General features: G+C 45.8%; 1 protein-coding gene and 1 long non-coding RNA gene across 2 annotated transcripts in view; one reads left to right on the plus strand and one right to left on the minus strand.

The window, feature by feature from the left end:
* The window catches only part of adamtsl4 (ADAMTS-like 4), a 52,754-nt gene that overhangs the window by 12,711 nt on the left and 15,517 nt on the right, over positions 1-24,526 (plus strand). The window contains exon 5 of the mRNA XM_085473947.1: positions 23,489-23,591. Coding sequence (XP_085330073.1) covers positions 23,489-23,591 — 103 coding nt within the window. The remainder of the gene's footprint in view (positions 1-23,488; positions 23,592-24,526) is intronic.
* On the minus strand, positions 12,929-18,515 carry LOC146698689 (uncharacterized). Its single transcript, XR_014923052.1, has 2 exons — positions 17,625-18,515; positions 12,929-14,183 (listed from the first exon to the last, which is right to left on the minus strand). It is a non-coding gene; the product is annotated as an uncharacterized LOC146698689 (long non-coding RNA).

The following is a 24,526-nucleotide window of genomic DNA, read 5'->3' on the forward strand; positions in this document are numbered from 1 at the left end:
GATCCCGACCAAGCTGCGGTTTGGCCTGTGTTATTGGTGGATTTCGACCTGTCACTTGTCAGTGTCAGAGTATATCGTGTCCATTATGCAGCAGTATAACATTTCTTTAAACATAACAAAACTGTGAAAGGTGTTAGAGGTATTTATCCAGCCTTCAACTTCATCTAATTATCTGGGCAAGAAGAAGGCACAGAGAACAGACAGTCTGACAAAGGATTATATATATTATACATATTATATATACACACAGAGGTGAGACACAGGCACAGGCAGTAATTAAAGTCAGACAGTTGCAAAAGAGGGAAAAGAACAAAAACAGAAAGTAAAACCAAATCAAGATATGTGAGAAAATTAACGTTTAAAGTGAAAGTGAAAGCAACTAAAAGACAAATAACGGAAACAAAGAGACATTGGAAAGTTAATATACACCCTTTTCAACTTAATAAAGTATGAACATTCATATTGATACACCAGAAACCTGCATCTGGATCCAGCATTGGTCACAGGGCTGTTTCCAGGATTTGTTTGAACTGGGGTGACGTGTCGAGGATCAGAATATTTAATAAGAAATTCAATCATTTAAAGTGACTAAAGTAAACATACCCCTTATGCCGAATGACACTTTTTAGATTCATATGCAGTATATAATCAGATCATAATTATTGATTTATGTGTATTCGTTGATGTGTATATCACTTAAACGTTCCAGCTTTTATAGTATATCAATAAGTGTACTATAGTATCTTAATGGATAGGTTGATCTAAAATAATGCAGGATTTGGATTATTTGGATTAGCAAAGTAATAAACAGAAGACAAATAAATAAGGTTTAAAATAAATGCTGTAGAGAAGAAAATACAACATTTGAAGTAAAAGCAGAAAGTAGCACAGCAAAGATTACCCAATTAAAGGAAAAGTACTTCAAACCTGTACTAAATAGAAAATCTACTAAGTGGCATTCCTAATGGTCCTGTCCAAGCTTTTATCCAATGGAACTGCCCAGTGTAGGGTTAACAGTACTATAGTCCAATGGCGTTGGTCAGGACGGTGCCAGACAATCTTCCCACAACCCCCAACTACCACCACCACCTATTCATGAACGATCAGTTGGGCTCCTTAAACCTTAATTCCTAAACAACATCCTCACTTAAAATTAAACATCACGTTTTGCTTTTCTAAAACTTCTAATTTTAACTTGGATACACAGACTTTTCTGTATTTTTGTGCTACTTTCCTTTAACAAATGCGTGCCGAGTATGGAAAGTTGAGCACAAATGTTCCAGGGACTGTTAATGATGACTATGATGATGATAATGAGCATTATTATTATTTAAATCCTTTGTTTGAACAGACTGAGATCTCTTTTTCAAGAGAGGCGGGTGTACAGAAATCACACACACAAACCGATACCGACAGCCACACAATGAAACGACACATTATACGTGATTACAAATAAAACATGTGTAAGGGTAGTTGCAGATAAATAAATATAACCTTTTGAGATGTTTCAGTGAAATCCGTGAATGTAGCTACAGAGTTTGTTTTTGCAGCTCATTCAATCCATTTACAGGCAACAAAGTATTCAAAGATGAAATCATTGATTAAGTCACGTTGCCGTGGTAAGTGTGTGTTTCAGCTGTGTTGTGTTAAGGCTTCGGCTGTTGTGAATGTGTGATGTGTTTCTGTGGCTCAGAAAATATTGACCGAGACTCCTGCAGCATTTAATGTCTTCTGGCCGGTGTTCAGCTTCCAGGTTCGTTGTTGATGTGTTAATTAAAGCTGCGTTCCTCTACGGGGCCTAAGAATGCGTATAAGTAATCTTAACTTTCTGAACTAAATGAATTGTGGTTTTCATAATCGCATTTCTTTTACAAAATATCGCGAGCTGGCTAAAAGCAAAAGGTTCCATATTTTGTTCCTCTGCAGAACTCATTAGTGTAATCTGGGTGTTTGTTTTACATTCGAGGCTTTGGCTTGTGTGGCATTTTTGTGAGTGTGTGCAGAACAAAGCCGTCACCCCGTCTGCTCCACATGTTCTTATATATGCTGCGCACAGATCTCCCCCCCCAGCCTGGGCAGTAAAACACATCTATAACCTTCACAGCTACCGTACAAAAAACACTAACTGTCCCTCTTTCTCCAGCTGCATTCACTTTACTCTCACCTGCTGCTATACGCTAGTCTGTCGCTCAGTCGCAGACATTTTTTTTGATCTCTTGCCTCATTTCTTTTGTGTTTACAGCACAATCTCTGAGCTGCTCTGACTTTATCAGATATGTTTGGTAGTATTTCATTAAACTCAGCAGCGAGGGAGTGGGAAAGTCCACTCTGGTAGAATTTGAGTCTCATATTAGTGGTTTTGGCCTTCATTTCTGTAACACAGCATTTCTTAAGTTAATTGCTGAGATCCGTAATCTGCAAAGGAAATTAAACACGCAAAGAAACAGAAGCAATCAGATGATAATCAAGGTGTTACACAAACCCACCGGTTAACCTGATCTGTGTGGGAATCTCTCCATCTATCATTCCTTATCTTGAAAGTGTTTTTGCCTTGTTGGCCCATTTAATAACCTCCTTTTCCCCCCTCCATCCCTTATGAGGAGATTCGCCCCTCGCCCTGTGCTCACAGTATACCACTCCTTACAATTACACACAAATTATCCTCCAGAACCATGAAACACCAGAGAGCACGTCGCCTTCTCTCTTCTGCTTTTCCCCTCAAACCATCTCCGCTTTCCTCCCCTCTCCGTTCGGTCCATTGTCTTTGCTGACATCCTTACACACCCTAGACATCTTTTTTTTAGAGCAGAATCCACTCCTACCGTCTTACATTCTTTCTTTTTACATTCCTTTTCCCTTTTTTTCTGTACTGTAGCATCCCACGTCTGCACACTACACCCTGTGCACATGTGTGTTTGTTTATGGGGCTGTTGTCCGTTTAATGTTTGCAGGCGAACACATATGCCCTGCGACATGGAGCATATCCAGTTTAAAACAGGGCTCTGCTTGTTTATGTGCAGCAGAAATATTTACAACCAGAACCAACCGTGTTTCACACACAAATCTGGGCAGATTTGCACGATCCCCTGAAAACATAAGGTCGCATACGTGCGCTGACCTTTAAGGAGCCCGTATTCGGTTCTAAATTCAGTGGCTGTGGCTCGACACATTCCTTTATAAGCAGCCTTAACCAAATGTGTATCATATCACCCATAAATTATGCCAGGTTAAGTCTGTTTTTTGAGCAGCGAGGACATGCGGTAAGCCGTACCACATAAAGTTTCATGAGCTGGTTTCACACTTTGACAGAGGGGAAATACGAGACATCGCAGATACACACACTCACACACCAGTATGAAAATGCGGGGGGGGGGGGGGGGGGGTTCAGCATCAGAGAGTGCATGCTTTGATGGTTTATCCATGAGAATCTTTTACACTTTGTCGCAGAGGATGGTTCACGTGGGAAATGTTGCTCTGTGTGTGAGTCTGAACCTTAGTATTCGCTCTCCCCAGACGAGCTGCTAGGAACTTTCCAGCTGTTTGTGACAGCTGTGTGCGTGACGAGAGGTTCAGAAAAAAAAATACAAGAAAGAAAAAGAGGAACGAATCAAAGAAAGTAAGAAATGAAAGACAAGAAGATTGCAGAGCTGACAGAGATTAGAGTTCCAAGGAAATCTGAGAGCTTCGTGTGTGTGTGTGTGTGTGTGTGTGTGTGTGTGTGTGCGTGTGCGTGTGTGTGTGTGTGTGTGTGTGCGTGTGTGCGCGTGTGCGCGTGTGTATGTGCGTGTGTGTGTGCACACTCCTCGGGCAGGGTGATTGTGGTTTACCACAGAAGTGACACCTGATGAAGCTGGTGGGAGTTTTAAAACCTGTTATTTAACTAAAAATGAAAACAGTGTACGAGTACGAGTAAAAGCAGAGAGATATTACTGACTAAATGCACTGCCCTGCACGTCTTTTAGATGTTGATGGTATCTGTGGTCATTGATTTATTCTCCAACAGGACAGTGATGCCAAACACAGAGCTATCTTCAGCAAAAACAAGAAAAATTAGTTCTGTAGCAGATGGTCTGGCCCTCACTGAGCCCTGGTCTCAGCGTGATGCGGTCAGTCTGGGATTGTGAGCTCTCCAACTTTAACACACTCACCAAATACCTTCAAAAGCTGTGCAAGTGTACCAAAGACAAGTGGCACTTTTCTGAAGGACTATTGATAAATGCAGAGTGATAAGGATTATTTTTTTAAAACAAAATATCACAGGACTGTGTTCAAAGGAAATCATTACATGGCATCTTAAAATTATGGATCTTGCTGGCAAGTAACTTATCAAACACACTTTAAAGGCTGATTCTGTTCATAACATTTATGGACAGAGATTCAAGGCACTGCCAAGTGGCATGGGCTTTTTGGTTTGGTGGCCTCAGGATCACCTCTCTTTTGGAGGATGATGTGGTTCTTTTGGCTGGATTACGTGGCGAGTCTACGCTCTCAGTTTTTCAGCCAAGTGTGAAGCGGCAGGAATGAGAACCACCTCCCCAAGTCTGGTTCTCAGCTGGAAAAGGTTTCAGTTGCAACTCCGTGAGTTGCCCCAAGTGCAGGGGTCTAAGTATCTACATTCCAACCCTCACCTATGGCCACAAGACGTGAGTAATGACCTACAGAATGAGATTGTGGATACAAATGGTGGAAATGAGCTTCTTCCGAAGGCTGTGTGGGCTCTCCTGTAGAGATAAGGTAAGGAGCTCGGGGAGAGGCTCAGAGGAGAGCGGCTACTCCTCCATTTGAAGGAGCCAGTTGAGGTTGTTTGGTCATCTGACTAGGATACCTCCTGGACACTTCCTAATTTAGGTGTTTCAGGTATGTCCTACCACGAAGCAACCCCATTGTAGACCCAGGGCACACTGGAGAGATTATCTCAGCCTGCTCGGGAATGCCTTTGGCTCCCCCCACAGGATGAGCTGGAGGAGCTGGCAGCAAGAGGGAGGTCTGGGCATCTCTGCTTAGGTTGCTCCCTCCAAGACCCAGACCCGGATAAGCAGCAGAAAACGGATGGATTGATAGCAAAGCAAACTCTCCTCCTTTTTGACTACAGTGGGAATCATAATTTAAAAAATGAGCTTTTTGTCATATCGAGCACAACTTTAAACCAGTGGCTTAATTCCCAAAATCATCTGGAAACTATTTATTGAAGCCAAAGAGCAAGTGAGATGAAGAGTTATATGATCCCTTAGACTTCCATACAACTGGAAATCTTTTTGCAGCCAGTGGAGTCGCCCCCTGCTGGTCATTAAAAAGACTGCAGCTGACCAAATCATCATCATCATCCTGACCAAACTGGTTTCATAAAAGGTCGGCACTCCTCAACAAACACTCGTAGATTACTTAATTTAATAGACTACTCATACGATAAAAACATCGAAACCATAATATTATCTCTAGATGCAGAAAAAGCATTTGACAGAGTTAATTGGAAATTTTTATTCGCAACTTTACACAAATTTGGTTTTGGAAACTCTTTCATAAACTGGATAAGAATATTATACAATTCCCCAACGGCTCGTATCAGAACAAATGACCAGACATCCTCCAGCTTCTGTCTCCTGAGGGGCACCAGACAGGGATGCCCACTCTCCCCTTCACTTTTTGCAATTTTTATCGAACCTCTAGCAGCAGCATTTAGACAGGCTACAACAATTAAGGGCATAAAATGTAAGAACATAGAACATAAAATCAGTCTCTATGCGGATGATGTGTTGCTTTTTCTGCAAAACACACAAACCAACCTCTCTGAGGTAATTACTTTAATAAACTGGTTTTCAAGAGTTTCAGATTATTCAATTAACTGGCCAAAATCTACAGTTCTCCCCATTAACTGCTCCTTCCATAATTCTTCCTCTGCCCCACTGCAATCCGGAAATATTAAATATTTAGGTATTAATGTCTCTCCTAAGCTTTCAGACTTAACTAAACTAAACCACATCCCACTTCTAAAGAAAGTAGAAGGCGATCTGACTAGATGGAAATCTTTACCCATATCACTCATGGGAAGGGTCGCCACTATAAAAATGATGATCTTGCCAAAAATAAACTACTTATTTTTGATGATCCCTAACAAACCATCACAAGATTGGTTCAGATCTCTGGATTCATATATTTCCAAATTCCTTTGGAAAGATAAATCCCCGCGTATTAGCTTAAAAACGCTACAAAGAACCAAGGATAGAGGAGGATTAGATCTGCCTAATTTTCACCAATACTTCTTAGCCAACAGGCTTCAGTTCATCTCAGAATGGTTAAAACATACCTTCTTAGTTGAGCCCTGGCTAGATGTTGAACAGGCACTATGCAAGGATCTAGAGATTTCAGACCTACCATTTATTAGCTCAAACATCAAAAGACATGAATGCTTTAAAAGTATCAACATCAGCTTTTCTCTAACAGCATGGTGGGAGTTTCTAAAAATAACGGAGTCTTCATTAATCCCATGCAAACGTACACCTATCTGGAATAACCCTGACATATTACAAAACAATAATATGATTAATTTTCCAGAATGGAGTTGTAAAGGAATTAAATACTTAGAACATATATTAGAAGGAACAGAATTTATTCCATTTGACAGACTAGTTGAACAATATGGGATCAACAAGACAAGGTTTTTAGAATATCAACAAATTAAATCCATAGTAAAAAAGAAATTTAACCTCAGTCAAGTTGAATTACAAACACCACTAAGTGCGGCACATTTTCTTACTCTTAAATCCCCCAAATTATTATCTAAAATATACAGAACACTTTCTAAATTAGATGAATCAATATCCCTTCCTACTGCAAAGTGGGAAGCAGATTTATCAGTCAACCTAGACCAAAACTTCTGGTCTCAGATTTGCTTAAAAACTTTTAAATTAATTAAAAATCCCAGTCTGCAATTAATACAATACAAAATACTTCATAGAGTGCACTATACAGGTCATCGGATGTTCAAGATGGGCTTTACATCTTCCAACAACTGCTCACACTGTCAAGGCAATACACCAGACAATTATATCCACGCTCTTTGGTTCTGTCCACCAGTGCAAAAGTTTTGGCGCGAGATATGTGAAGACTTATCAAAGTGTCTGAAATGTAACATTCCAACTTCCCCCTTAGTGTGTCTACTGGGCAGCTTAGATAATGTCACTTCAGAAAAGAATATAGCCCATATGATCTTCACTGCCCTATGCATAGCCAAGAAAACAGTCCTCATGAACTGGAAAAATAAAAATAATCTTAATTCTAACCAATATAGAAATTATCTATTAGATTACATTAGTCTTGACACAGCCTCTGCCACCACATTAGATCAATTGCTCTGGGCCCCTTTTATCAGCTCCATCACCTAGTGGGGGTGGGGGGTCATAGGTTGGTCCCGCCTTCACTGTTGTGATTGGTGAGGGGGTAGGGACAGGCTTAGGGCGTCGGGGGGTTCCCCGGAGGCATCTTCCTTGGGGGGCTCAACCCGGGGTAGCGGTCACGTCCGGTTGGGGGCTCTGTTGGCTCTCAGGTGACTGTTTCCTCGCGGCTGCGTGCAGCGGGGCTAGGGGAGGGTCTGTGCTGACGGACGTGGGTTACTGACCTGGCAACCTGGCTGCCCCTGGGTGGGTCCGGGATGGGCGTGAGGTTCTGGGGGCGCTCCGTCTCTGGGCTGGGGCCCGGGCCGGGCCTCGGGGGCTTGGGTCCTGGTTGGTGTGTTGCCGGGGTTGTGGGCGGGTGGGTGCATGGGGGCCCGGCCCTGGAGCAGGGTGCCGCCGGTGCGTCGAGCCGCCTGGGGGGCTCTTCAACTGGTGGGGGGGATGGTCACATCTTGCAGGAGCTTTCTTCTCTTCAGGAACTCTCTGCAGGAGGGGGAGATACAGGAGAGGTGGAGGAAGATCTCAGCCTGGGCGTTTACCGTCTTATGTAGTCTGGAAGATGTGTGGATGGTGGGGTGGGTGCAGTTTTCTCTGTGGTGGGGTTGGGTGGACTGTCCAGGGCTCTGTGGAGCCGGGGGGCGCTACTGCACTGGGCCCCGGTCTGATGGGCCTGGGCCCCCCTTCCCTGGCGGGTCGCGGAGGGTGGGAGTGCCTACTGGGGTCAGCGGGGGAGCTGGCCCCAGGGAGGGGTTACCTGCCCCTCCCTTCCTTCCCTCCCCATCTCCAGCTGCCTCCCTCTTCCCGCTCCTCCACAACCACCCACACATGCAGGGCCTTGGAGTGGGGGTATGTCACCAGGGTGCAGAGGAGGCTACCCCCCCCCCCCCCCCCCCCTGTCCCCTTCTGGCTGCCTCTGCCTCAATTTTATCCCACAACTTAGACATTCACATTATTCACACTCTCATTACACATACATATAGGATCTTGGGGGTGGGCACAATCACGGAGTCCAAATTACCATCAGGGTGTATACCTCACCCCTGACGTCGTTGCCCACCTCTCAATTTTAAATACACTTAGTCATTGAGGGCTAGCAGGAGGGACTATGCGCTTACCTGCTGCTCCTTGGCAGGTAGCTCCATGCCCTCCTGGGTTTTAATTGCACCTTAGAACACATATGCATCAACACTACAATGAGCGGGTGGAGGGAGGTTTGGAGTCTTCTCCCACCCCCATTCTCTGCAGCCTGCTGGAGCGGGAGGGCTAGTAGGAGGAGTTGGCCATCCGACTGCGGTCTGGGGTGTGGGGCCTCCCTGCTGCTGCGGAGTCGGGGTGGTCTGCCTCTCCCCACCGCAGGGAAAAGGGTAACACCACCTGGGTCTGGGTGCAATTCCCCCCTCCAGGGGCAAGGGTACCTAGACCCGGTTTGTAGAGTACGCTTGGGGAGTGTGATTGTGTGTACAGCGTCTCTTTATGTCTGCCTCCACGTTGGTTGAGTGTGGAGTGAGTGCATATGAGAGCATGAGGGTGGGAATGGATGTTTGTGTCTGTGTGTGCCTGTATGTCTGTGTCTATATGTCAGGTTGGGTATCAGACGCCACCTCTCTGGGGACACCTCAGGCCCTCCAAGGTTTGGAGGCCTATCTCCACCCACCACCACTTCCCCTGCCAGTGGCGGACTCCCTCAGGTGTCGGTGTGTTGGTGGTTCTTTGTGTCTGGGGGTGGGCGTCCGGGTACACACCGGCTCACTCCTTGGCGGCCGCTTGTCGGGGCCTGGGGCTCGCTCGGGCCCCTTTGGAGGTGGGGTGCCCCCGGCCTCTCGGCCTGGGGCTCGGTCACTCAGGCACAGCTGGGGGCCGGCGGAGCTCACGGGCGCGTCACTGCAACTCCCCCTAACTTCTGCTCCGCGGCTGCTGGGCGAGCCCTCATCTGGGACTCTCCTCAGCTCTTACTGGAACAGTGGCGCGGCTGCCCCTCTGTTGGTCTTCCATGGTCTCTTGTGTTCTGGGGGCCTCTGGATGTCTGGAGTTTTGATCTCCTCCATACCCGCTTCACACCCTGGAGGACGGGGCTGCGGCCCCCCCACACTCCCTAGCAGATCATTACATGGAGAAACCTTTGGAATGCAAGCATGCTGATCCACACAGGTATGCACACATGGGTATTCACAGACGCGGACTAAAGCTTTCTTGGCTGCTGCCTCAAAGCACACTGTGCGCTGTCTATCTTGCGTGCTGCACAATATCGTTTATTATTTAGTAAATATTGATATCTATGACTAGCTAGTTTATTGTGATGGTGCTTTGTTTTCTCTATTATTATGTTGCTCTTTGTTGTTTGCTGTCGCCTCTGTTTGTTTTTTTTGTTTGTTTGTTTTTTTCTCCATACAGGTGACCCAGTAGTTCTTTTTTTTTTTTTTTTTTTTTTTTTTCTCTCTCTTCCCCCCCCTTCTCACCGTCTCTTCTCCCCTTTGGTTTTCTTTCTTTCTCTCCCCCTCTTTCTCTCATTCATTCCCCCTGTCCTATTTATTAAAAAAAAAAAAAAAAAAAAAAAAAGACAAAGGATGAACTGAAGCTCTGCCATCACGTAATGTCGCATACTGCTGTTTCTGATGTCATTTAAAAAAAAAAAAAAAAAAAAAAAAAGACTGCAGCTGTAAGACAACCTGGAAGCTACGTCAATCTTTATGTCTGGAAATGAGTAATTGCACTTATTGTGTCACAGGCTGGGTCTCAGCACTCTGAGTTTTCTTTGTATTTTTTGATATGTTATTAGTTTGTGTTATTTCCTATTTTGCCTTTAGTTTAGGCAGTTATTGGTTATTGTTCCTGGGTTTTCTATGTTTTGGGGTTTGGTATTTATTCATCACGTGTTGGGTCTGTTGAGTTGTGTTGTCATGTTTAGTTGTTAATATTTCCTGTTTTATTTTGACAATGTCATGTGTTCTTTGTTCATTGTATTTAGCTTTCTCTCCTGGTCCTGTCATTAGGTTTATGTCTGTCAGCTGTTCCCCCATGTGTCCCCACTTCCCCTGATCACCTCATGTCTGTATTTAAGCCTTTTGTTTTCTTCATGCCATTGTCGGTTCGTCTGTTTATCTCACCAGGGTCACAGTTTTAGTCATGGTCTTAGCCTGTTTACCTCACCTCAGTCATAGTTCTAGTTTTCATCTGTTATGTATTATTAGTTGTTGGGTCTAAACTCAGACCCCGCTGTATCTAAGACTTATTCCCATGAAAGAAAAGCAAGGCAACAACGTTCGATTTCTTGCGCAAGGGAGGCCTCTCGTCTGTGACCAGCACGTTGAAATGACCACACTGGTGGCCTCCTCTCGCCGCCTTTTATTGACAAACTTCAAACAATAGTTTACAAAACACCTCCCCTTGCAACCCCCCTTTGGTTACAAAGACAAGGCACTGTATGTAAATGTATACACTGAGTGTGTGTGTGTGTGTGAGAATGTGTGTGTGTTATGTGAGAATGTGTGTGTGTGTGTGTGTGTGTGTGTTATGTGAGAATGTGTGTGTGTGTGTGTGTGTGTGTGTGTGTGTGTTTGTTTGTTGGTCAAAGGGTCATAAAACCTAAAAGCAGGAACAACATCCTTGGTCATAAAGAGGGTAGTCTTCCCCCACACCCAATGTATGGTTTACCAAAGATAACACAGTGAAACCATACAAAGGGTAGGAAGCTCTACCAAACATCAAACAGATCTTCAAGTTAGGATGTATCTACAATAAAACCTCCCCCAGCACAGAGTGGCTGGAGAGGTGGTCAGGATCAAAGGAATGGCTTTGATCCTACTGCTTAAACTAAGACTATACAAATTTAAGAAACACAATGGCGACATTCAACAATTAGACTTAACATTTCCCTCCTTTTTGTCATTGTATACTTAAATTTCAACTTATGCACCCTTTGTTTAGACAGTGTCAGTGTAGATTTCATTCATGCACAGTAAACTACATCCTATACATAAGCAAATCAGTATCAACAGTTCAAAAACAGGAATTAATATTTTCAAAAGAAGATGCCACCAAGGACCAGACGGTAACCAAGCTATCCAGCCTTGTGGCGGATCTACTCCTGTCGTGCAATTCATTATGTATTTCTTCAAGTACACAACTGAATGTCAAAGGTCAAACAAGAAGAATCATCATTCTCAAAAATCATATGTCTCTACAATCCAACTGTATACAGACATAGGTATTTAAACGCATCAGTTGACTTTATTGTTTGTCCATGTGGCTCTCAGCTAACTTCAAAGCTGCAGCAAGTCAACACCCTTCTTTATTGACTCCTATCAACCCCCCAAATCTTCTCACTGTAGGCATCCTGTGGGGGTTAGAGTCAACTTGTGAATTATCTGCATTTACAACTCTTCTCCTGTCCTGTTGTCACCACAGAAAAAGCTTTGTAAAGGAAATTGGATCAAGCTGTTTTGATCTTCTTGGCTCAAAACCTCAAGTGTTCATGATGTAAATGTAGACAAAAGGCTTCTCTGTTTACATCCTTCTTGCAAAAGACAAAAGAATAAGTGATGTTGCCATGTTCCATGGTTAATCTCCAACTTGGGCTAATCCATTGTCCTTCGTACACATAGGCAATTGGCCTGTTTCCAGTTCGTTTAACTGTATAATGTCCTGCAACAAGTCATATTCTTTGAGTCAGACGAGCAGGTCTGTCTCACCAGAGCAGTTCACCTTCCCAGCTACTGGTGAATCAACCTTCCATTCAGGTTCAGAGCAGTTGAAAAGTTGGCAGTGTTCCTGGATGTGTTGCTAAAGCAACCAAACAAACTGTCTCGCTCCAAGTGATGCTATCCGGTTGTGTTCTTAAACTGCCACCAGTAGTTGGTTGAAAACCCATGCGGGTACTGGGTGTGATTTGCTCTGTCCCAATGCGCTCCTGTCATCCCACTCAGGGTCCACAGGCACAAGAAGATGCACAGCACATTCCCAGCCATTCTGATGAGTACCTGTGGCTCAGTTGGTTTCTTCACCGGATTGAGACGAGGGGCCCTGGAGGCTTTCCCCCCCCTTTGTTCCCGGTCTTCCTGCCACTTACTCCGAGCTGGCCTGGATGTGTGTCACCTTCTTGCAGTGCGCTTGATATATCCAAGTGTTCCTTCCGGCAATCTTCACTGCTGTGGTCGTCGTCAGCAGCATCCGATATGGACCTTCCCATCGTGGACTGGACCAGCACTTCCTCTCCATGGCCTTATCATCATCCAATCTCCAGACTTCAGGCTCTGCTCCTGCGAAGAAACAGAATCATCTGGCAGATCATTTGTTCTCATGACTACTTTACTTTTAAACATTTCAAGCATCTAATCCGCTAATATGCTCTCTCTTCTGCTTTTCTATCATCACTACAGAAGACTGGAACTCTAAATGCTCTAACATGTGTAATCTCAAAGAGTCAGACCATTCTCTGTTGGAGTAATCCTCATGTACTTATTCTATACAGTCTAACCATGTCCTGCCTGTCTTCCTAAATCTTAACTTTACTGTTCCATTAGTTCTCTCTGCAAAAAAGCTTTTTTTTAAAAAAAGTATTTAATAATCCTAGAGTGAGTATAACGACTGCTCATCTCCCTCCTGTTTGAGACATGGCATAGCCAATGGCTCAAAATAGCAGCAGTCTTATACAAATTATTAGGCAGTACTGGTGTATCACACAGATAAAAAAAAATCATCCTGCAAGCTTGCTCCCTCTGTAAGTCACAACTGTTTTCCTGCTGTAGGTGAGTGGATGTGCATGTCTGCTGATGCTGTATTTCTAAAATGTTAACACCATGTTTAACTACAGCTGCCTCTTTTGCGATCTTATCTGCAAAATCTTTTCCTAATGCAACTGGATCTTTCCCTCACATGTGTGCTGCACATTTACAAACGGCAATTCCACTGGTTAATAACGCTGCATCCAGCAGAATTTGCAAGAGTTTGGTGTGTTCTGCAGGTTTCCCTGTAGAGGTTGTCACACCTCGTCTCACTCACTGCACTACAAAGAAATGTACAGTAGCAAATGTATACTACCTATCAGTGTATATTGTCTCTCTACAGCTTTACACGCTTCCGTTAAAGCTAGCATCTCTGCTGCTCAAGCAAATATGAAACATGCTAGTTGTCCTACATAGATAACTCTCTCTCACTGTCAGCTACAGTAAAACCTGTTCTAGTCTGTCCCTCTGCTGTTATAAAACTCAAATCATCAACAAACCAAACCTTTTCCTCAACGAGTGGCACATCTATTAAGTCATCCCTCAGCTTACACATCTTCTCCTCGCGCTCTCTACACTCATGAGAAGTGCCCTCCTCCGTTGGCAAAAAGGGTTGGACAGATTCAGAATTCTGCACCACTTTATGGTAATATGTGTGGTTGTGAGAGTAACAGTAACATTAAAGACAAGTGTCTTGTAGGTGACAGAAATGTAAGTTTAGTCTGCAATAGTAAACATCTACCTCGTGTGGAACTAACAATTGCAAAAGGTGAAATAAACTATTGAAACATTGTACAGCTTAAGCTGCTGCACATACTGATCTCACGCATGGAGGTAAAGCACGAGCAACTAGAGCTAATCTTTTAGGATAGTAAGTTACTGGCTTCACTTGTGGAAAAAGTGCTGTTAGTTATTTTACAGTCACCTTGCATTTGTGCTGTTCACAGAACCACAAGTCCATCGCTGGACCTCCTCTGCGCTGTCACTTTTTGGAGCTTGGCACGCTCCCTCAGGTTCCATTTTGTGGGCGATCCTCTCAGTCACTCCTTCTCATCATGGCATCTCATGACATCTACAAATTGAAAAAATGACACTCCTCTCGCCACACGGCTTTCGCCATGTGTCAACTCCCCAATGAGACATGTACAAGAATGTTGCACAGTCTCCCTAAAACAATCTCCAGGGTTTGTCCCTTGGAGCAGCTTCACTCCAAGCTGTAACCCTGTGTAAAAACATTAATCAGCACTTAAATGTTCAGCTTGTTTAGCTCCCAGCTCCTGTATCACAGAAGACAAAGTCTTAAATTTAAAACAACTTCACATTCGCAACCAACTGTAGATCATAAGAGTAATAAAGTATTCAGCATCACAGAGACAAGTATCATTGCAGGTTTATTCTAAACTCATTAAACTCCTACGTTTTCCCATAATTTATTCCAAATTATTTAACATCTCAATGTTATTCCACATTGTAATCAGTGAACTTCACTTATAGGCCATCAAAGCCTCATCTGAACAAGGATGCACCACTTGCATAGGTTTAATACTTGTAAATAAACAGCTAATCACACAAATCACTGCAACAATAATAGAAAACATTGTTTAATGTTACTTCTGGACCCCACCTCTTGACGCATGGACACTCTCATGCGTCAACTCACCAAACCTGGATCCCTGTCTTAAAAACTGGCTCCACCAGGAGCCTGCATACTCACCATCATGGCCTGGAAAACAAGATCTGGAAGTAAAATCAAACTTCACACTTATAAACAAGTATATCACAAGGGTAACAAGCATTCAGCATCAGCAAGACAAGTGTCATGTGCAGGTTTTCTCAAATCATTAAATCACTATTGTTACCATAATTCGCCTCAAACATGGATCATCCCATGTGCTCAGTTAACATTAATGTAATCGGTGACTTCCCTTAAGCAAAGTCACTCCACTCATATATTATTATGGGTCCAAAAGTGGCCAGCAAATGAGCCCATAATAAACTATTCCATAAATATCGTAATCTCTTATTTGTTTTACTCATGTCACTTGTCCACTTCTGCTGAATGCTACATGCACTCTTAAAGAAAACAAAACCTGAAATAAAGAAACAAACATCCACCAGTTGTTCTGCTAAAAACCACATCATCAAATCACATGAAAAACTGCAATGCTGTAAGAAAAAATGCAAATGTTAGCGCTGCGCAGGTGTGTACACACTTTCTCACAGTAACTTCTGTGAGTACCACAAGCCCATGAATAACACACCTCTGATAGATTCACAAACATAAAAATGGCATTTAAAAGGTTAAACCATCACGCAACCTCAGATGTTGCTATCATCTTTCTGCTCCTGTAACAGAGACACACACAGAGATACATCCACACCTTTGTCAAGTGGGGGTTGACTTCACACAATGGTGTTAAGTCAGTCAGTCAGTTCCCCATTTATTTTAAAATTCTTACTCATTCACTCAGTGATTCCTTCTTTTGCTAATTGTGGAAATTATCGTCGCATTCGTTTCCACGCTCAGCAAAACAACGTCATTTCAAAAAGAAAAATAATTTAGACTGGATTTCCTCGTTGAATCCTTTTGGACAGGAACTTGTTTCCTGATTGTCCCAAATAAGAGCCCATTTTAATTTTGGGGAAGCTCACTTTGCAACAGTTTTCTCGACGACGCTTCGATTCTAATCGTGCAGATCTGCTCAAACAGAGATCATCAAACAAAACTTTCAGTGCACCATGAAAGTAACAAAATAAAAGAAAGAAAATAAAAGAAATCAAAGAAAATAATGGAAAGAAAGGCCTTGTTTAAGTCATGACACGTGTTCTTCATGCCAGGGGGATAAATCGTAACAACCCAATTGGTAGGTTCAACTTTAGTAATAAAGACAATCAAACAGCCAGTTTAATCTCAAACATTCATCCAATCAGCCATACACACAACATACAGCATAACCCTGTTGTCTTAGCACATAATAAGTTTTAGTTCTCATGTAACTAAATGTGTGTCATGGTAAAACTTCTTCACACACCAGAAACTCACAATCAGCTCACTCAACTCACTCATTTAAGACCTCTCATCAGCATTCTGCTTTCTCCTCTATAATGCAACCATCTGTCCTCCTATAATATTCAGTCCACTAGTCTATGTATCACTTTCATCTTACTAGTGACTTGGACAAGATGACAAACAGAATCTCATGCTTAAGATGCTGTCTGGTCTCATGAGTATCATTGTATGTGTATATGCATGTGGGGTTAGTATGGTTAATGCATTTTCAGTATGTTTTTGTGTTCATCTCTCATCACACTTCCATTATTCTCATCACTGCTTAAAACAACACACATCTCTCTTTGTTTTTTTTTCTTTAACTGTACTTTTCTCCAAAACAGAAAATAGCATTACAGCTGTTTCAGACTGAGAAACACCAAACACTCATCATGCTATCATTCATCCACACAACTATTTTATTTCTTTTTGTCCACTGGGCAGGTGACATGCAGAATCACGTCTGCCCCAGCTGGATACCTTTCACACACACCATGACGTCAGACACTCTCACACTCGCGGAATTGATCAGGAGAAAAACTTTCTTCATCTTCACACTCTGTTACAGAAACACCATATGGTTTTTTTTTTGTGTGTGTTGTGTCAGGGATGGATATGTAGTTGTAACGTTTGTGTTCACTTTCTTTCCTTTCTGTCTCCTCTCTTGCCTAGTCTGTCTTGGACTCAATGCTGCTCCTAATATGCCTTTAATCTCTCCTCCACTTCTGCTCTCTCACGCTCTTCTCTGACTCTACTTTCTGCTAACATTCTTGCTTCTCTCCTCTTCTGAACCTGCTCCAGCCACAACTTAGCAACTGCTAACTGCAATTCCTTCCTCTGCTTCGCTTTACCTGTTTTACCTGCTACACTTACAGCTATTCTTTCTACCAGCATTTTACACTTAACTTCCACTAATGTCCTTTCAAATCCACATTTCTTACACCAACAACCTACATACTGCGTGCTGCCTGGTAAAACTTTCTGCATAAATTTTAAATCTCCTTCTAAGGCAGACTTACACATTTTATTCTCCATTACAAGACAACAATCAGCCACACTCACGCAGACCACGTCTGGCCCGCACACACACAACATAGGCCTATCGCTTGCGTTTGCACGCACAGCTAGCGCTCTCTGTTGAAAACTCTCAAACGCCCCATATGGCGGAGAATTCAACCTTCGGACACTCTCCAACGCCCCAAATGGCGGAGATTCCGGACTCTGAACCTAGGTTCTCTCCACGCCCCAAATGGCGGAGAAGCCTGCGTCTCTCTCACGCGGCTAGCGCGCTCCCGGACTCACGTTTAACGCACAGCCCGTAGCCGCTCTCTATTGTTTTGGGTCACGTGCGCTCTCGTGACCAGCGCTCCCCCGGACTCAAACGTTTCACGCAGAATCACGGTGACGCGTATCTAGGATCCACATTCATTCACACGGTTATAGAGACGCTCTCTGATTGCTTACCGTTGTGTTGCGTTTCGTTCACAGGAGAGTCCTAGAATCCCGTCAGTCGCCGTCCACGAGGGGAGTTCAGACGCTATTCCACCGGCCTGGTCGCGAATTTAACACTCCAGGGCTTTGTCAGGCGTCCTAACGGCCTGGTTGTCGACAGTCTGCGGCGTGTCCTCTCTCCCCTCAGTGTGCGGCGAAATTCTTGGACTCCGGCTTCGAAGGACCAATTAATGTTGGGTCTAAACTCAGACCCCGCTGTATCTAAGACTTATTCCCATGAAAGAAAAGCAAGGCAACAACGTTCGATTTCTTGCGCAAGGGAGGCCTCTCGTCTGTGACCAGCACGTTGAAATGACCACACTGGTGGCCTCCTCTCGCCGCCTTTTATTGACAAACTTCAAACAATAGTTTACAAAACACCTCCCCTTGCAACCCCCCTTTGGTTACAAAGACAAGGCACTGTATGTAAATGTATACACTGAGTGTGTGTGTGTGTGTGAGAATGTGTGTGTGTTATGTGAGAATGTGTGTGTGTGTGTGTGTGTGTGTGTGTGTGTGTTATGTGAGAATGTGTGTGTGTGTGTGTGTGTGTGTGTGTTTGTTGGTCAAAGGGTCATAAAACCTAAAAGCAGGAACAACATCCTTGGTCATAAAGAGGGTAGTCTTCCCCCACACCCAATGTATGGTTTACCAAAGATAACACAGTGAAACCATACAAAGGGTAGGAAGCTCTACCAAACATCAAACAGATCTTCAAGTTAGGATGTATCTACAATAAAACCTCCCCCAGCACAGAGTGGCTGGAGAGGTGGTCAGGATCAAAGGAATGGCTTTGATCCTACTGCTTAAACTAAGACTATACAAATTTAAGAAACACAATGGCGACATTCAACAATTAGACTTAACATTAGTCTTAGTCATGGTCTTTGTTTATTATTTTTCCACCACAGTCATAGTTTAGGTTTTGGTCTCAGTACCATTTAGTATTTTGTTTCTTAGTGTTTTGCCTGTTTGTTTTTGGTCTCTTGGTTCATTTCCCTGCCGTCATCGCATTAAAGGTTCACCTTTCTGTTAATCATTACAATTCCTCGTCATCATCTGCTTTTGGGTCCTGTTTCCACACACATCGGCGCACCCCGCCGTGACAGTACGAACCGACCAGTCATGGACCCAGCGGATTCTGCTCTCACCGAGTGTCTGGAGGAGACTGCTCGGATCCAAGCGATCCTCGACCGCATCTTTTCAGCGCCCGATTTGAAGAGCAAGTTGGTAATGATTAACGTTGCTGAAGCTATTATGGAGAGGGATCCCCGCCTTCTCCAGCTCCCGGACTCACCTGCCATAGTTGCTGCCTTTACGAGGATAAAGGAGATGCTGCAGGCTCAGGGACTGTCGAGTCAGGAAATGGCTTCCAGCACCCACCAGTCACAACAACCCCACAATCAGTCATCACCATTGCTGCCTCCGGAACCTGAGTGTGTTCGTGTCGGTTCGCTGAGATTCGCCGCAGCGTCACCACCTCTCAGCTCGCCAGTTTCCACGCCCTCATCACAGTTTCGCCATACTCCTGTCACAGTTCAGCGTGAGGAAGCGCCGCACACCATAGACTTGGACGACGACGAGCGCCAGTCTATGTTCTGCGCTCTCTTGGAGGAGGAGCTCCGGTGGAAGCCGTGGCTCATTCCGGAGCACGAGCATTCTTTCCGGGGAACTCGACTGGCTCTCGGGGGACCTCGGAGTTATCAGGGACTTCCACCCATTGCTCCGCCATCTTCCACTCCTAAGAAAAAGCGGCGTGCGCGCCACCGACGCTCCATATCACAAACACAAGTGAGTGACTATATCTTGGCTCCTCATGTTTTTTCTCCGGAGGTTTTTGAAACTGACACTGCTTCTCCGGTTCATGAGCTCGGCTGCAAAGAGACTGTTTGCACAGGAAATGCTAGCCATCAGGCTCAGCTAAGCTGTTGTGGGACTGCAAACCAGGCCGTTTTGGAGCCGGGGACGGAGGTGCAGTTTGTGCAGCCTTTTTCAGTGTTAGCTGGAGGGCCCGAGGAGCCCGTCCGGCCTCACATTTTGTCTGCTGGAGGTTCAGGAGAACCCAGCCAGCTTCATGCTTCGTCTGCTGGAGGTTCAGGAGAACCCAGCCAGCTTCATGCTTCGTCTGCTGGAGGTTCAGAAGACTCCAGCCAGCTTCATGCTTCGTTTGCTGGAGGTTCAGGAGAATCCAGCCAGCTTCATGCTTCGTCTGCTGGAGGTTCAGGAGAACCCAGCCAGCTTCATGCTTCGTCTGCTGAAGCTTCAGGAGAACCCAGCCAGCTTCAAGTTTCGTCTGCTGGGGGTTCGGGTGAACCCAGCCGGCTTCAAGTTTCGTCTGCTGGAGGGCCCGAGGTGCCCGTCCAGCCTCATGCCACGTCAGCTGGGGGTTCAGGAGAACCACACCAGCCTCATGCCTCGTCAGCTGGAGGGCCCGGGGAGCCCATCCAGCCTCATGCCTCGTCAGCTGGAGGGCCCGAGGAGCCCATCCAGCCTCATGCCTCGTCAGCTGGAGGGCCCGAGGAGCCCGTCCAGCCTCACGCCTCGTCAGCTGGGGGTTCAGGAGAACCGCACCAGCCTCATGCCACGTTTGCTGGAGGGCCCGAGGAGCCCTTCCGGCCTCATGCCACGTCTGCTGGGAGGCCCGAGGAGCCCTTCCGGCCTCATGCCACGTCTGCTGGGGGGCCCGAGGAGCCCTTCCGGCCTCATGCCACGTCTGCTGGGGGGCCCGAGGAGCCTTTCCGGCCTCATGCCTCGTCAGCTGGGGGTTCAGGAGAACCGCACCAGCCTCATGCCACGTTTGCTGGAGGGCCCGAGGAGCCCTTCCGGCCTCATGCCACGTCTGCTGGGAGGCCTGAGGAGCCCTTCCGGCCTCATGCCACGTCTGCTGGGGGGCCCGAGGAGCCCTTCCGGCCTCATGCCACGTCTGCTGGCGGGCCCGAGGAGCTCGTCCAGCCTCATGCCACGTCTGCTGGGGGGCCCGAGGAGCCCTTCCGGCCTCATGCCACGTCTGCTGGCGGGCCCGAGGAGCTCGTCCAGCCACCTTCTGCTTCTGCTTCGCCTGGTCCAGCTTCAGCCTCTGCTTCGCCTGGTCCAGCTTCGGCCTGTGCTTCGCCTGGTCCAGCTTCAGCCTGTGCTTCGCCTGGTCCAGTTCCAGCCTGTGCTTCGTCTGCTGCGGCTCCGGCCTGTGCTTCGTCTGCTGCGGCTCCGGCCTGTGCTTCGTCTGCTGCGGCTCCGGCCTGTGCGTCTTCAGCCTCGTCTGGTCCGGCCTGTGCGTCTTCAGCCTCGTCTGGTCCGGCCTCCGTGTCTTCAGCCTCGTCTGGTCCGGCCTCCGTGTCTTCATCTTCGCCTGGTCCGGCTTCGTCAGAGTCGTCATCTTCGCCTGGTCCGGCTTCGTCAGAGTCGTCATCTACGCCTGGTCCGGCTTCTGCTTTTGTTTCGCCTGGTCCGGTTTCGGCCTCGACTCCTGTTTCACTGTCGTCAGTTCCGGCCTCGGCTTTTGTTCCTGCTTTGCCTCCGCCTGGGCCGGCTTCGGTTTTTGTTCCTGTTTCGCCTCCGCCTGGTCCGGCTTCGGCCTCTGTTTCTGTGTCGGCCTCGCCTGGTTCTGCGGTTGTGTTGCCGTCGCCCAAGCCTCGTTTTGTCCCTCGGGATCGCCGGCCGCTTTCCGGGCCGTCAGCTGGACATCACTGCCGTCGGGGTCGGCCCCCTGGACCTTTGACCTCCGACCTGCTGTGCTTTCGACATCCGGGTCGGCCTCCTGAACTTTTGTCTTCTGACCTGCTGTGCTCTCGACCTCCGGGTCGGCCCCCTGAGCTCATGGGTTTTGGACTGCTGGACCGTTGGCCTCCTGGTCGGCCTCCTGAACTTTTGGATTTTCTTTGGTTTTGCTGTCGACCTCCGGGGCGGCCTCCTGAACTTTTGGATTTTCTTTGGTTTCGCTGTCGACCTCCGGGGCGGCCACCTGAACCGCTTCGCCATGCGCTCCTGTTCTGCCGGGTTCGTGGTCGCCCTCCTGAAGATGGGTCTCGGATTTTTGTGCCCTTGTTGTTTTTGGCCTGTGTGCTTCTGGTGCTTTGTTTTTGGTTTTGTTTCCGGCCCTCCTTCCTGGTCCCCCTCCGCCCGCCCTGGGTGGGTTGTTGTGGTTTTTGTGTTTGTTTTCTGGTTGTTTTCGGGCGTCTGGAATCCGCCCTTAAGGGGGGGGCTCTGTCACAGGCTGGGTCTCCGACCCAGCACTCTGAGTTTTCTTTGTATTTTTTGATATGTTATTAGTTTGTGTTATTTCCTATTTTGCCTTTAGTTTAGGCAGTTATTGGTTATTGTTCCTGGGTTTTCTATGTTTTGGGGTTTGGTATTTATTCATCACGTGTTGGGTCTGTTGAGTTGTGTTGTCATGTTTAGTTGTTAATATTTCCTGTTTTATTTTGACAATGTCATGTGTTCTTTGTTCATTGTATTTAGCTTTCTCTCCTGGTCCTGTCATTAGGTTTATGTCTGTCAGCTGTTCCCCCATGTGTCCCCACTTCCCCTGATCACCTCATGTCTGTATTTAAGCCTTTTGTTTTCTTCATGCCATTGTCGGTTCGTCTGTTTATCTCACCAGGGTCACAGTTTTAGTCATGGTCTTAGCCTGTTTACCTCACCTCAGTCATAGTTCTAGTTTTCATCTGTTATGTATTATTAGTCTTAGTCATGGTCTTTGTTTATTATTTTTCCACCACAGTCATAGTTTAGGTTTTGGTCTCAGTACCATTTAGTATTTTGTTTCTTAGTGTTTTGCCTGTTTGTTTTTGGTCTCTTGGTTCATTTCCCTGCCGTCATCGCATTAAAGGTTCACCTTTCTGTTAATCATTACAATTCCTCGTCATCATCTGCTTTTGGGTCCTGTTTCCACACACATCGGCGCACCCCGCCGTGACATATTGTGGCTACTTCCTCCTATTTATAGTCTTAATTCTAAGTAGGGCTAACTGACTTCTTATTAATTAACTTGAATCAATGAGTTAGTGGCATTTTAAAGTTATGACAAGTTAAGGCTGAGCATTTACTGTATAACCATTTTTAACCAGGCAGGTTTCTAATGTGAGCCATGGACTGAGGCCCTTTTCGTAAGGCAGTAAAGATGATAAATGTGCTACAGTGAAGAAGAAACTACAGTCTAATACAAATATTTGAATTTACTTTTTGACTCCAAATATTTTTCCTGATTAGCGCAGCATTTAATGGTTTTTCTTCTTAAAAACACTTGTGTGTGGACTACAGCAAACCTCAGCGAGTCATAGCCGCTGCAGCGTAAACCAGCAGAGTTGTGTCTGCCTGATGTCTCAGCTGTCGTTTAAGTGCATGTATGATAAAAACTGTTTCCACTATACGGCTCCACAAGGACCCTTCTTAAGCGAGCACAAGCTTGACATGTGTTCTTACACACACACGCATAGACACACACTCGTACATGTGCTCACACAGTCACTCACATTCTGTGGCCATGCACCGAAAGCCACGGTGGATTTATGTGAGCAGCCGTTTCCAAAAAATCTATTATTTCCATATGGTTCTTATACTCTCGCACACTGGCCAAAGCAGCATGGGGAGTGCTTGTGTGAGTTTTTCTCCATAACAGCATAGCGTGTTTGTGCTTACCTCTGTGATGTCAAGTTAATTCTTCCCTTCTTTATTAGCTGCTTGTCCTCAACTTTTCCTCACTCCACCCTTACTTCCCCCAGGGACTAGGAGAGAAACAGCCCTCTGTGTAATCTGTTGTCTTTCACATCAGTTCAGTTTGCGGCATTAATTGTTTTACCTCCCTCTCTCTCTCCGTCTGCTTTGGTGTTTCTGTCCTGCAGGTGTGCCGAGGAGGTGCGCTGGACTCCAGGGCGGAGCAGTGTGCGGCCTTTAACACCAATGAGTTCATAGGTCGATTGTACAACTGGGAACCTTTCACTGAGGGTGAGAACTGAGTCAACACACATGGTAGTTTAGTGGTGAGCTGCACAGTGCATCAATGTTATAAAAGGCTTATTGGGGGAATTAAATGGTATGATGGGGGAGGCGGGGTTGGGGGGGAATGTGTGTTTGAGTGAGTTAAATATGTCTCTGGTATGAGTGTGTCCTGGCTGACCTGCGCTGCTTGCCCAGCCCACCGCAATCCCTGCTCTCTGTCGTTTGAGCAGGCCAACATCTGCATGCAGCTTCGAGGGTGGTGAGAGTCAATAGAAACAGAGAATGACTGGAACCCAATCTGCTTTGATTCTTTGCACCGAACACTTTCCCTCCTCTGTTTTTCTTCTCATTTGTCCAACATCTCCCTTTCTCCCCTCCTCTCCTGCCAAGTTTCTCCTCCCAACTCTGACTAAGCACACGGATTCCTACTGGGTGAGATAAAGAAGGAGAAAGAAGGACGGGGAGAGGGAGGTGAGAGGTGATGGGATGCGAGTGTTTTGTCACATGACCGCTGGGAGCAAACGGAGACAACGTGGCTTGCGTGCGTGTGCGTGCGTGCGTGTCTTTGTTTCTTCACACAGAAGTGTGCAGCTCCGTGTGTTTGTTTACTCTTTGGTTAAGTGTGCAAAGGTTCGCAGCAGTGGAGCTTGTCTTTGTTTTCCAATGCTGGAGGCAAAGAAAGAGAAAAGGCTCAGCGGATATTTGAGGAATTTGAACGAATAGGAAGGGTGAATATTGCTTGCATGGAGCTGAGGGAATCGAGGAGGGAAAGAGAAGAGAGAAACACAGCTGTGGGATGATATCAACAGTATTTGTCATTAGAATTAGAAATATGTGCTTGAGCCTGTGTGTATTTGTGCTATTAACATATTGGCAAGAGTGCTTGTGCTCTAGATGAATAGCTTAATGGATCTCAGATAAAACAGAAACAGGAGGGGAGA

The sequence above is a fragment of the Copadichromis virginalis genome, linkage group LG11, assembly GCF_057382275.1.
Source record: "Copadichromis virginalis isolate Kocher_CV1m ecotype Utaka linkage group LG11, C_Virginalis_male_GT1.1, whole genome shotgun sequence".
In the NCBI taxonomy this organism is placed as follows: Eukaryota; Metazoa; Chordata; class Actinopteri; order Cichliformes; family Cichlidae; genus Copadichromis; species Copadichromis virginalis.